The 14,497-nt window shown below is 41.4% G+C and overlaps 1 protein-coding gene across 1 annotated transcript in view; it reads left to right on the plus strand.

Moving 5' to 3' along the window:
* Positions 1-14,497, plus strand: part of slc18a2 (solute carrier family 18 member 2) — a 54,168-nt gene that overhangs the window by 19,449 nt on the left and 20,222 nt on the right. Inside the window, exons 4-9 of the mRNA XM_042011199.1 lie at positions 4,800-4,858; positions 4,953-5,036; positions 6,454-6,546; positions 6,642-6,731; positions 6,867-6,910; positions 11,972-12,032. Coding sequence (XP_041867133.1) covers positions 4,800-4,858; positions 4,953-5,036; positions 6,454-6,546; positions 6,642-6,731; positions 6,867-6,910; positions 11,972-12,032 — 431 coding nt within the window. The remainder of the gene's footprint in view (positions 1-4,799; positions 4,859-4,952; positions 5,037-6,453; positions 6,547-6,641; positions 6,732-6,866; positions 6,911-11,971; positions 12,033-14,497) is intronic.

Consider the following 14,497-nt stretch of genomic DNA (forward strand, 5'->3'; position numbering starts at 1 on the left):
ACCAAACTTCTGGGGGCATTGATTCAAAAAATATTCCAACATGCAAAGATTTTTTAAAAATAATAACTTTTCAAATTGAATAAATATCACCAAATTTAGTTTTTTTTTCTATCTGTTTTTCAAATTTAAAGTAAGAGGAAAACTTCAACAGTAATAGAAAATTCTTTTTTCATGTAATGATGTGTAGAAATGAGTTGTTATGTTCTACGTTTTAAGATTTACTGTTACGTCAATATTTCACCTGCTGCAGAAAAAATGTGGGAATAGATGAATATAAAATCAGTCTGGCAAATTTGCAAATTGTCAAACAACTGGTACAAAAATTCAAACACAATGAAACTGCTTATTTTTCTTTTTAATTATATAATGAATTTTCTTTGCTGTGACTGCCCAAGCATTAACACAGAGAGGAAAAGGAGGAAATCTGAGTTCACGAACACACAATCAAGTTACAATAAGGCTGCTGCAGTCATGCAACTCTCATCAAAGCCAGAGGCCCAATGTTCTTGCTGGGCTTTCTCTGAGGTTGTTATGTTTGGAAATGTTATCTTGCTTTGTTTCTGGAGGTTTTTTTTTATTTTATCTGACAGGCGTTTCTTCTGCAGATGCAGCCCGGACATCTGTTTTGTCCATGCTCCTTTCACTTCCCAGTAGATTCTCTGCAAGGAAAATTATCTTGGCTCTTATTGAAAGTGGAACATTCTAAGTAGTTGGATCTGAATATGAGGAACTTTAAAGAGGTATTTAATTAAATTCAGCTTTATTTGTATAGTTCCTTTTAAAGATAAAGTCCAATTCAATACAAATCATTAAAGTCCAGTTATAACAAATCCATAATATGATCCACATCAGTCCAATTTATAATAACTGTGCTCATATAAACCAATTAAAAAATAATGACCCAGCTAAGGAAACCAATGGATTAGATGAAATCTTCTCTTTAAATCAATCCTCAAATTTTAAGCTGCATGAGACGACGGTGGAGAGAAAAACCTCCATCAGGACCAGAACCAGGAACGAAAACCTCCATAAGAATCAGAACCAGGAAGAAAAACCTCCATCAGAACAGGAACCAGGAAGGAAAACCTCCATCAGAACAGGAACCAGGAAGATAAGCCTCCATAAGAATTAGAACCAGTAAGGAAAACCTCCATTAAAACCAGAACCAGGTACGAAAACCTCCATAAGAATCAAAACAGGAAGGAAAACCTCCATTTGAACCAGAACCAGGAACAAAAACTTCCATCAGAACCAGGAAAAAAAACATTCATAAGAATCAGAACCAGGAACGAAAACCTCCATCAGAATCAGAACCAGGAACGAAAACCTCCATTAGGACCAGAACCAGCAAGGAAAACCTCCATCAGAACCAGAACCAGAAAAGAAAACCTCCATTTGAAACAGGACCAGGAAGGAAAACCTCCATCAGAACCTGAACCAGAAAAGAAAACCTCCATTTGAAACAGGACCAGGAAGGAAAACCTCCATCAGAACCTGAACCAGAAAAGAAAACCTCCATTTGAAACAGGACCAGGAAGGAAAACCTCCATTAGGACCAGAACCAGGAATGAAAACCTCCATCAGAATCAGAACCAGGAACGAAAACCTCCATTAGGACCAGAACCAGGAAGGAAAACCTCCATCAGAACCAGAACCAGGAAGGAAAACCTCCATCAGAACCAGAAAAGAAAACTTCCATTTGAAACAGGACCAGGATGGAAAACCTCCATCAGAACCAAAACCAAAAAAGAAAACCTCCATTTGAAACAGGACCAGGATGGAAAACCTCCATCAGAACCTGAACCAGGAAGGAAAACCTCCATCAGAATCAAAACCAGGAAGGAAAACCTCCATCAGAGCCAGAACCAGAAAAGAAAACCTCCATTTGAAACAGAACCAGGAAGGAAAACCTCTATCAGGACTAGGAAGGACCATCTTACTGGACAGGTTAGGGGTGGAGAGGACAGGAAAGAGGGGTCAAAAAGCAGAATAACTAACCCAGGGATTTATTTTACTTGTTAAACTGTGATTTGTGTGTGAAATCATTGAATGAAGGCATACTTGACATGGTGTTATGTGTGATGTTTTCACCCATTTACAAAATGTTTTCAGAAGTCCTGAATTTCAGATTTGAGTCCAACAGAATGCAATACAATATCTTCTAAGAAAGAAGAAGAGAAACACAAATTAATGACAACAACGTCAGATATTTCTACATGGAGAGTAAAGAGAGCAGAGATCCCATGGAAGGAACCCAAAAAAAGTTGGTTAGTTTGGGTCGGATATTAGGGTACCCTTCCCAGTTTTTGCATGTGGAAACGCAAAAGAATTTGTCCTGTCCCGTACCCTTTGGTGGAAACAAGGTTTAAAAGTTTCATATGTGAGGAGAAGAATTTTAAATTCCATTCTGGATTTAACACGTAGCCAGTGAGGTAAAATAAAACTGGAGGAAAATGATCTCTGATGATAATTCTCATCAGAGGTTGATGATGCATTATTGTGATGCTGCAACAAATGTCACGGACAAAGCAAAATAATTTGTCAGAGGAAATTATTGATTGATACCATGAAGCAGAAAGATGAAGAGCAGCACTACATCAGTGTGAGAGGTTTCTTCAGAGGCTGCAGAAGCTTCCGGTTAGCCCAGGGTCAAAATTATGGTTCAGATTTCCTTTTATGTTTAGAGAAAACAGGATAACATTTAAGCTCTTATCTATGGCAACATCCAGCCCAAATTGAACAGAAAGACTCCCTGTGACAGACTCCCTGTTGGAGAAGAGAAAATCAAATGCTGCACATGGTAAACATATCAGCTGGATGTTATTTTGAGGGTTTAATGTCATGGCAGATACAACAGATCTAATCCAACTGAATTAAGTAGAGCAGAATTCCTGATTATGTGTGCTATGCATGTGCGTATGTCTGGTGGTGCGTGGATAACGGCACACTCGGTGAGTCACTCACATTTCAGCCATGTGTATGCGTGCAACAGGCTATGACATTAAATAAAAATCACCAAAATCTCAACTAAGCCAGGCATAAAGATGGGAGCAGTGGTCAATGGTAAAATGTGCGCAGAGAGTTTTTCTGACTTTGAATTTTTGAGTAATCTCTGAGTTCAGGATCAGTTTAGCTTGCTATGTGTGGATTTCAGCATTAGGAGCAAAAATATATTTTTACTTTAATGGATCAACAGAAAATTTACATTACAAAAGAGATGCTTAAATTAATGAAGCCAGCTCAGTATGACTGACAGCTTTCTGCTCTTACAGCTGGTAACTTTCACATTGCTGTAATGCTGTGTGGATGTAATCTGATTACTTTGTCAGCAGAAAAATGTTGACAGAGTAACTCATGGAGTGTTTAGCTACTAAAGACCAGTTCAGTCAGGACCACTTTCATCAAAACATGATGATTACCGTCTGTGGTTGTGATCATTTGTATTTGGTGGTTTTCCTTGACCTCCATGCTGGAACGGGGACCGCCTGAGGACAGAGAGAGTAGCAGCAAAGGTCCCTCCAGAGCACAGATGTGACACTGATTAAGTCAGACATAGTTTACAAAGGAGGAGCTGGGCTTGAGATGACCAGGCCTGAAACAGGGCACACTGTAAATGCAAGAAACAGCTGGTTGTTCAGTTGATGTTCTCCGGGTCTACCAGGAAGGCTGGAAAATTAAAAAAGGACTTTAAGCCTCCAAAATGATCACACACCAATGTTTGCATGTATTGACAGTGGAATTCCTGAAATAAGAGAAACCGTGAAAAAATTTACTCACCATCCACTATATCAGCTCCACCTGTTCCACTTCCTGTTAACCAGCCAATCACATGGCAGCATGTAGACGCATTGAAGACGACCTGCTGAATCTCAAACTGAGCATCAGAATGAGGAAGAAAGGAGATTTAAGAGACTTTGAACGTGGCATAGTTGCTGGTCTGAGTATTTACTGGAATTATTTACCCACAACCATCTCCAGGGTTTCCAGAGAATGTTCTGAAGAAGAGAAAATATCCACAGCAGCAGTTGTCTGGACCAGGATGCAGCAGAAGACACACCGGGTTCCTCCTGCCAGCTAAGAACAGGAAACTGAGGCTACAATTCACACACACTCACCAACACTGGACAATAGAAGATGGAGAAACGTTGCTGGTCTGATGAGTCTCCATTTCAGCTCCACATTCAGATGCTCGACTCAGAATCTGCTGGAAACATCATGAAAACATGGATCCATCCTGCCTTGGATCAACGCTTCAGGCTGCTGTAACAGGCCGACGTAGCCATGTCATCTGCATATTTAATCATTTAACACGAAGAGCCAGTTCGTTTGTGAAAAGAGAAAAGAGGAAGGGTGAAAGAATGAGAGCAAGGTTCATTAATCCTTGAGGGAGAATTTAATGTGAATGTTATTTTAAAAAGAAAAGATCCTTTTCAAATATATCTGAGACATTGTAGGGAAGAGGGAGGGAGTGACTGCATTTATTTCTAACCAGTATTTAGTGTCTCAGATGGGCACTCATACATGCTGGAACTGAACGCAGAGCTGTTATTGTCTGTTAGTCACCTTTACTCCTCACAGAGGACAAAGCAAGGCAAGTGAAGCATGCCGAGTTTCCACCGGAGCAGCTCCTCTCTGCAGCCTGCTCTGTACGCTAGAAACTATAAATGGTGAAAGACAAATTCTCCTTTTTGAAAAATTCCCTGCTTTGAAAGCTGAAATGTGGCTTGATTTTGTATATCTGCCTAAAATGTGATTGTTCTTCATACTGAGGAATGTGATGTCTGTCTTTTCCTTCTCAGAATAGGATATCAGCTTCCCATATTCGCTGGCTTCTGTATCATGTTTATCTCCACTATCAGTAAGTTGCATCAGATCTGTACTGATCAGCAGGAATTCCAGATGAGGGCCTGATGAGTCTTCCTCATATTTTTGTTGTTTTTGCTGTTGTAAAGTGTTCGCCTTCTCGTCGAGCTACACGCTGCTGTTCCTGGCCAGATCGCTTCAAGGCGTGGGCTCCTCCTGCTCATCCGTGGCCGGTACTGTTTCTGTTCCTCCGTAATGCACCATGCATGTTCACCAGCCAGGATCTAAATGTGTTAGCATGTCCTGTTACTGATATTGGAGGAGTTTGGCTCATTGAAGGGCATTATTTTAAAACCAGGGATGTCAAACTTAATTTAGTTAAGGGGCCACATACATTGCAATTTTTTTCTCTACTGAGCCAGACCAGTAAAATAACAGCATAATAAACTATAAAATAGGACAAACTCCTAATTTTTCCCCTTGTTTTAGTACACAGTAGTATACGTACTTCATAAAGATGTTTACATTTAATGAACAATCTGAATTTCTGGAGAAATTCAACTTAAATTTCAACAATATGTTGCCTCAATTACACATTTACATAGTTCATTTTATTTATTATATAGTTATTTTAATTATTTTATTTTATGCATTTTTAAATTTAAATATTATATATTTTAATAAATTACATTTATAGTTTATATTTTTATTTGCTTATTTTATTTTATTTATTTTCTTAATTTACATATTTAACTTCTTTTACTATACATTTACACAGTTCCTGCATTACAACTTACAGATTTCCAAAATCACATATTTTGCTGCATCAGATTCACCGTCAGCTCATATTTTCCATCACATGGTAACATGTCCCAGTGTCAGCCCCTGATCTGTTGTTGATCTTCTACTGGGAGTAAAAGATGAGTTGATTAGATTTGGAATTCATTGCTTTATGTTTTTAATCACATTTTATGAAGTGTCCCAACTTTCGTTTTCGAGTCGGGGTTGTAGTCTCTCATCATGTAAAGTCTGCACCGGCTTCCTACTCACTTCTTCCAGCTCAATAGAAATAGAAATGTATTCACATTCTGTACATACATCTATAGATACTTCTATTTTGCTAATATTTTTACTCCTAATTTAAAGCCTTACTTCTTATTGTTACATAGCTTATTTTTCTGTTGCAGTGTGGGGAGTGATTCAGTTTACACTTCACTGCATATTGTGTGTATAATAAAGCATGTAACAAATAAACAGCTTGAACGAAAAGCAGGAAGAATCACACGTATTTCTCCATCTTCTGCTGATAATGCTAAAAAAGATAGCAAGCTTCTCCTCATCCGGCTGAACTGACCACATCTGGATTTTTCAGGAACAGGGTGTGCAGTCTTATTTAACTCCTGATTAACGTCACCAGTAAAGACGCCACAAATATCAGATCTTGCCCCAGGCTTTGTCTGACCACAACAGACTTCAGAGATAAGGACACCAAACAAACACCAGAGGCTTCCTCACACTTACATGAGGTTTGCTCCTCAACCTTCTAAATGACAGTTAAAACGGGACAACTTTCCACTTCTACACACTGTGTTTTCATTTTCACATGTAGCTTTGCCTGTGTGTATTACACATACACTGTGTTTTTTTTAGGAATGGGAATGCTTGCGAGCGTGTACACAGATGATGAGGAGAGAGGTCACGCCATTGGGATTGCTTTGGGAGGTCTGGCATTAGGAGTGTTGGGTACATAAGCTTTATTCAGATGCTTCAATAAATCTTTATTTATGGTAATGTTACACATTTAAACCACAGAATTTATAGATAAATGTCTTCCACAGTTGGACCCCCTTTCGGCAGTGTGATGTACGACTTTGTTGGGAAAACGGCTCCTTTCCTTATCCTGGCTTTCCTTGCTCTGTTTGATGGAGGTACGGTTGATTTTTCTTTCACCCAAACCAGCTATTTTTACTGTAGAACAGAGAGAATAACACCTGACATGCTCTAACATGGATGTTTATCCAGATATCTGATGCTCACATTAAGCTGCCTCTTTCTTGTGACAGCTCTGCAGCTCTTTGTGCTTCAACCCACCAAAGTGGAACCAGAGGTGAGTGTGTTTGCTCCATGGCAATTTCCTAATCATTACCTCACTTCATTAAAATGACCTTTACAGCAACGGAACAATTTAAAGATTGTTTTCAGAGTATTTATTAATGAAACACATGGGGTGCAGAGAAGGACTAAACATGGTATTCATGCAGCCAAACACCAGAATTTGGATAAAAAGTAAATGGACCAAACAATATGAGAAATATTTCAGAATGAGATGAAGTTTAAGGATAAAAAGCATTAAGATAAAAATGTAAATTAATAAAGAGGAGAAAAAAAATCCAGCTCCAAATAGAGAAACAAAAATTTACCAAATTCAGTAATTTTAAGCCATTTTTACAGACAAAGTCTTATTCTTTATAGTCTAATTATAATCCAGTTAACACCAATCCATCATATGATCCACATTAGTTCAATTTAAGGAAGGAAAACCTCCATCAGAACCAGAACCACGAAGGAAAACCTCCATCAGAACCAGAACCAGGGAGGAAAACCTCCATCAGAACCAGAACCAGGAAGAAAAACCTCCATCAGACCAGGAACCAGGAAGATAAGCCTCCATCAGAACAGGAACCAGGAAGGAAAACCTCCATCAGAACCAGATCCAGGAAGGATGGCCATCTTCCTGGACCGGTTGGGGACAGGAAAGAGGGTTGAACCAGCAGCAAAACTCTAATCCAGGGATTCCTGCTGAGAAAGAAGAGAAACACGAATGAATGAACAACAGCAATGTCAGATGTTTCTACATGAAGAGTAAAGAGAGGAGCCCAGTGCATCATGGGACGTCCCCCAGCAGCCTTGGCCTATAGCAGCAGGACTAAAGGATGGATCAGGGTCACCAAGCCAGACCTGCTATAAGATTTATCTGGAAAGAAAGTTTGAAGATGAGCTGAAGTTAGACAAAGGGTTTAGATGAAGACCTATCAAGGAAAGTCTCCATCAGGAAAATGCATCATATTCAGAGATCAGCTGTTAAACAGTCACTGATGAGCAGACTCAGGTATCTGAACCTCTCCATCAGGATCTTGTAGAAGCTGCAGGTGCACTTCTCCATCAGGATCTTCTAGAAGCTGCAGGTGAACCTCTCCATCAGGATCTTCTAGAAGCTAGAGTTGTACATAAAACTGTGTCTGGACCTCGTTCAACCAATGATCACAAATCACCGTTTGTAGTGAAATACATGAAGTTCATGTTTTATTTGCTGCTATGATACACTGGATGGACCAGATGGATGAAGGTCTAGATAGACCGGATGGATGGAGGTCTAGATGGAACAGATGGATGGAGGCGTGGATGGGCCAGTTGGGTGGAGGTCTAGATGGACCAGATGGATAGAGGTCTAGATGGACCAGATAGATAGAGGTCTGGATTGACCGGATGGATGGAGCTCTAGATGGACCAGATGGATGGAGGTCTAAATGGACCAGATGGATGGAGTTCTGTATGGACCAGATGAATGGAGGTCTAGATGGACCAGATAGATAGAGGTCTGGATTGACCAGATGGATGGAGCTCTAGATGGACCAGATAGATAGAGATGTGGATGGACCAGATGGATGGAGGTCTGGATGGAGTTCTAGATGAACCAGATGGATGGAATTCTAGATGGACCAGATGCATGGAGTTCTAGATGGGCCAGATGGATGGAGGTCTAGATGGACCAGATGGATGGAGTTCTAGATGGACCAGATGGATGGAGTTCTAGATGGACCAGATGGATGGAGTTCTAGATGGACCAGATGGGTGGAGTTCTAGATGGGCCAGATGGATGGAGGTCTAGATGGACCAGATGGATGGAGGTCTAGATGGACCAGATGGATGGAGGTCTGGATGGACCAGATGGATGGAGTTCTGTATGGACCAGATGAATGGAGGTCTAGATGGACCAGATAGATAGAGGTCTGGATTGACCAGATGGATTGAGGTCTAGATGGACCAGATGGATGGAGGTCTGGATGGACCAGATGGATAGAGGTGTGGATGGAGTTCTAGATGAACCAGATGGATGGAGTTCTAGATGGACCAGATGGATGGAGTTCTAGATGGACCAGATGGATGGAGGTCTAGATGGACCAGATGGATGGAGGTCTGGATGGACCAGATGGATAGAGGTGTGGATGGGCCAGTTGGATAGAGGTCCAGATGGACCAGATGGATAGAGATGTGGATGTGCCAGTTGGATAGAGGTCTGGATTGACCAGATGGATGGAGGTCTAGATGGACCAGATAGATAGAGGTCTGGATTGACCAGATGGATGGAGCTCTAGATGGACCAGATAGATAGAGATGTGGATGGACCAGATGGATGGAGGTCTGGACGGAGTTCTACATGAACCAGATGGATGGAGTTCTAGATGGACCAGATGGATGGAGTTCTAGATGGGCCAGATGGATGGAGGTCTAGATGGACCAGATGGATGGAGGTCTAGATGGACCAGATGGATGGAGGTCTGGATGGACCAGATGGATAGAGGTGTGGATGGAGTTCTAGATGAACCAGATGGATGGAGTTCTAGATGGACCAGATGGATGGAGTTCTAGATGGACCAGATGGATGGAGGTCTAGATGGACCAGATGGATGGAGGTCTAGATGGACCAGATGGATGGAGGTCTGGATGGACCAGATGGATAGAGGTGTGGATGGGCCAGTTGGATAGAGGTCCAGATGGACCAGATGGATAGAGATGTGGATGTGCCAGTTGGATAGAGGTCTGGATTGACCAGATGGATGGATGTCTAGTTGGACCAGATGGATGGAGGTCTAGATGGACCAGATTGATGGAGGTCTGGATTGACCAGATAGATGGAGTTCTGGATGGACCAGATGGATGGCGGTCTGGATGGACCAGATGGATGGAGGTCTAGTTGGACCAGATGGATGGAGGTCTGGATGGACCAGATGGATGGAGTTCTAGATGGGCCAGATGGATGGAGGTCTAGATGGACCAAATGGATGGAGGTCTAGATGGACCAGATGGATGGAGGTATGGATGGACCAGATGGATAGAGGTGTGGATGGAGTTCTAGATGAACCAGATGGATGGAGTTCTAGATGGACCAGATGGATGGAGGTCTAAATGGACCAGATGGATGGAGTTCTGTATGGACCAGATGAATGGAGGTCTAGATGGACCAGATAGATAGAGGTCTGGATTGACCAGATGGATGGAGCTCTAGATGGACCAGATAGATAGAGATGTGGATGGACCAAGTGGATGGAGGTCTGGATGGAGATCTAGATGAACCAGATGGATGGAGTTCTAGATGGACCAGATGGATGGAGTTCTAGATGGGCCAGATGGATGGAGGTCTAGATGGACCAGATGGATGGAGGTCTGGATGGACCAGATGGATAGAGGTGTGGATGGAGTTCTAGATGAACCAGATGGATGGAGTTCTAGATGGACCAGATGGATAGAGTTCTAGATGGACCAGATGGATGGAGGTCTAGATGGACCAGATGGATGGAGGTCTAGATGGACCAGATGGATGGAGGTCTGGATGGACCAGATGGATAGAGGTGTGGATGGGCCAGTTGGATAGAGGTCCAGATGGACCAGATGGATAGAGATGTGGATTGACCAGATGGATGGAGGTCTAGCTGGACCAGATGGATGGAGGTCTAGATGGACCAGATGGATGGAGGTCTGGATGGACCAGATGGATGGAGGTCTAGATGGACCAGATGGATAGAGGTCTAGATGGACCAGATGGATAGAGATGTGGATGTGCCAGTTGGATAGAAGTCTGGATTGACCAGATGGATGGAGTTCTAGATGGACCAGATGGATGGAGGTCTAGATGGACCAGATAGATGGAGGTCTAGATGGACCAGATGGATGGATGTCTAGTTGGACCAGATGGATGGAGGTCTAGATGGACCAGATTGATGGAGGTCTGGATGGACCAGATGGATGGAGGTCTAGATGGACCAGATGGATGGAGATCTGGATGGACCAGATGGATGGATGTCTAGTTGGACCAGATGGATGGAGGTCTAGATGGACCAGATTGATGGAGGTCTGGATTGACCAGATAGATGGAGTTCTGGATGGACCAGATGGATGGATGTCTAGTTGGACCAGATGGATGGAGGTCTGGATGGACCAGATGGATGGAGGTCTAGATGGACCAGATGGATGGAGTTTAGGATGGACCATATAGACAGACCTGCAAAAAGGCAACTTTGGGAGGAGATTCTGGTCTCCTCAGTAAGATCCAGGCAGAAACTCTCTATGAACTTCCAGGTTTTGTGATGAGCGAGATGTTGAGGTGATCTCAGAAGGTATCCATGGTAACATGGAACTGGATCTAGAAGCCTGTTAGTTTTTAGTAAAATGATCTCCTACATAGTAAAAGGACAGCTCAACATTTGGAGTTCTTTACAACCTGTAAAATGTTTGTAAACTGTTCTGGAGAATAATCTAGAGCTCTGGATTTAGATAAAAAGAGCTTTTCTTCAATAATATCCATATTATAGTATATAGTTTTTGTATCTCAACAATGGGCCCTTAGGCCCAGTGTGGAGATGCCTTTTTTATCCTCTCCAGCTACATCTTACTCCCCCTAATGTTACCTTTCACCTATATCTAAGACAAGGAGCGCTGTAGAAATGGCTGCTCCGTCAGTATGCCTGTTCTGTTTGTGTCATCATATGTTGTTTTGTCTAGTCTTGGATGGGTTGTACTGAAAACATGAATTTCCCTGCAAAGGGATTAATAAAGTATTTTTCATTCATTTCATTTCATTATTATATGACCTAATATAATTCTTTATTATTTCTAAAAATCATATTCATTGTTATTTACGTTTGATTATTGAGAGTAATGACCAAAAACAGCAGATGCAGAATCATTTGGAACATGGTCTCCTTTTAGACTGAAAGACTTTTTTTTTCCCTGAACAGGTCTTTTTGGGAGCTATTAAAAACATATTTTTCTTTCCAACATGCAGATATTCCACTGATTCTCCTGACCAGTGGATTTTTTTTTCATTTCTTGGAACAAAATAAATTTAAAGTGTTTTCCATAGAATAACTGTCTCATTCCTTCCACACAGAGTCAGACGGGGACCCCTCTGCTGACCCTCATGAAGGATCCCTACATCCTCATCGCAGCCGGTAAGCAGAAGTGACCAGAGGTGATGCCAGACTCTGTGGTGGAGCTTCTGTCACATAGTGCTTCTTTTGATGGTGCTGGGGAAACAGCAGACAGAGATCTAGTTTTTGGTCTCAGCCAGACAAGAAGCTGGCAGCTGATTGGCTGGTTACATGGCTTCTAACAGTGTTGTGAATGCTGGATGTTGAGCTCCTGCTGTGTCTCACCTTTACACACAAATCCGCAGCTTTAAAACTCTTCCTGAAAGGGCTAAATGTGAGAACAATGTTAACCCCAGTCTTCCTGGAGATCAACTCTCATTTAGTTTACTTTGATTTACTTTAATCGCCAATATCATTTAGGTTTTCTTTAAGGAGTGGGATTTTAATGCGTTAACTACGATTAATTAATTACAAAAAAATTTAATGTGTTAAAAAAATTAACACGTTTAATCACAGTTTGCGTTTCAAACTTTGCGGAACGTTTGTCAGTGCACGATTTCCTGGTACACCGATTACAGTGATGCACACATCAGAGCTCGGCTTACAGTGTTGCCAGCTTCGGACCCATGTAGCGACTATTTTAATAAAGCGACTAGCGACGAATCTAGCGACTTTTTCTGGCGTTGTTGGAAGCTTTTGGAGACTGACGTGCAGCATCACATCCCGGCTTCCCGCTGCAGTCAGATCTGTTAGTTGAAGTATTTGACACTTGAACTTTAGGTCAGTTCAAGCCTGGCCAGGAAATTTTGCCTTTATTTTTTACTTTTCTGAATTAAAATGCAATTAAATGCATTTTCCAGACATTAGTAAAACTTGAATTTACAATATAAATGTTGTATATTTTAGATTCAGTTGTCCACTAAAATCCATTTAAATTTAAAAAACTTTGCTTTAGGGGCAAAATTTGTTATGAGATTAAAATCTGGGTAATCAAGATTAAGTAATCATAAAGCCTGTAATTAATTAGATTTTTTTAATCAAGTCCCACCTGTAGTTTTTATTTATTGACAAAACTGCTCAGTGTCACATTTTTGTTTATTTTATTTTATTTTTTTACTATTTTTGGCCACAAGTGTTGGGTTTTTAGTGATCGTGTTTTCATCAGAGAAAAAAATGTTATTAACAAAAGCTATGGAAAAAAACTATTAGTGGATTAAATTAATGCTGCATTCAGATGCAGAAATAGGAGCCATCATACAGCTGACGTATGTACTGCAACGCTGTAGATGACTGTTAGCTTGTTTGTCTTGTCTCAGTGAAAGTGTCAGTAACATCTGCAAGTCTGGTCATCCAGATGTTGTCACTGTGCAGCAGCTATGTGCACTTTAGTAGGAGTAAAATCTTCCTGACAGACGGGTGTAACTCCAGCACACATTACAAATCTCTTCCACATGAACGCTGTCAAGCCTCAGAGTGGTATCGCTGTGTCTTCTTCTCCCTCAGCAACACAGAGATGAGAGAAGAGACACATCATGTCTCATGACTCAGTCATGACATGTGACAGTTCAGAACTCAGGTCTTTGGCAACAAGTGATTCCCTGTGTAGCATGCAATGTGTCCGGATCACTTACAGAGTCGCATCCCATTCAAGCAAAATGAGTCCACTTTTAAAGCAGACACTTTGAAGGTAAATCCAAACTTCAGATTATTATCTGGATGTTTTCTGTCTGCTCTTACTTACCCTTACCAGCTGCTGCATGAGCAGCAGGAGCCGCCGCACCACTTACATTTTCACCAGTGGTTTCTCAGGTGGAGCATATCTCTCTTTCTGTCCGTCAACTTTTTGATCAGTAACAAAACTTTCTATTTTGGCTCATAAGAATGTCCATATAGTTGTCATTATAATGCAGTGACCTCAGTAGCTGGCTGTTGAGGATCAGAGCTGCAGTGTTTAGCAGGAATATCAGTATCTGATTGCTACAGAGTCCTGAAAAAAGTAAATGATGCTGTTTCATTCATTTGTCTTTGTTACGACGGCTCGGTTAGAGAAAGGGGACGCAACATAAAAAAAAGATGCCCAGATGGAAGGTGAAGAATTCCAGGTAGTTGGTGAAATAACAAGGAAACAATGAAACCAAAAGTATTATCTACAAAAAAAACCTTCAAGGCTCTAATACTAGACCTCACCTAAAGGTCAGTACAATTTCCAAAATCACAAAACCCCAGAGTCTCTACAAAGAGGGAAAGCTGCCTAACAGAACACAGCTGCCACTGACTGAAGGGATTGACTGCCCTATTATCTTTGGAGAGAAGTCTCAGTAGCAGCAATTGGTCCAGAGGGCAGCAAACCAGGGAGCAGGTGAGGAAGTTGTGGCAGAGTGCAGCCAATCCCAGCCAGGTGATGACACCTGGTCAAGATGGATCAATCAGTTGCACATGTGACAGCTGCAGCCGTCTTATTTATTTTACAAACTATCTTCTTTTAAAATAATATTGGAGTGTGCATCCTTGTATCTTGGATCAGTCGGTGACCTAATAGGCTCTAA

Source organism: Melanotaenia boesemani, chromosome 16 (genome assembly GCF_017639745.1).
Source record: "Melanotaenia boesemani isolate fMelBoe1 chromosome 16, fMelBoe1.pri, whole genome shotgun sequence".
Classification (NCBI taxonomy): Eukaryota; Metazoa; Chordata; class Actinopteri; order Atheriniformes; family Melanotaeniidae; genus Melanotaenia; species Melanotaenia boesemani.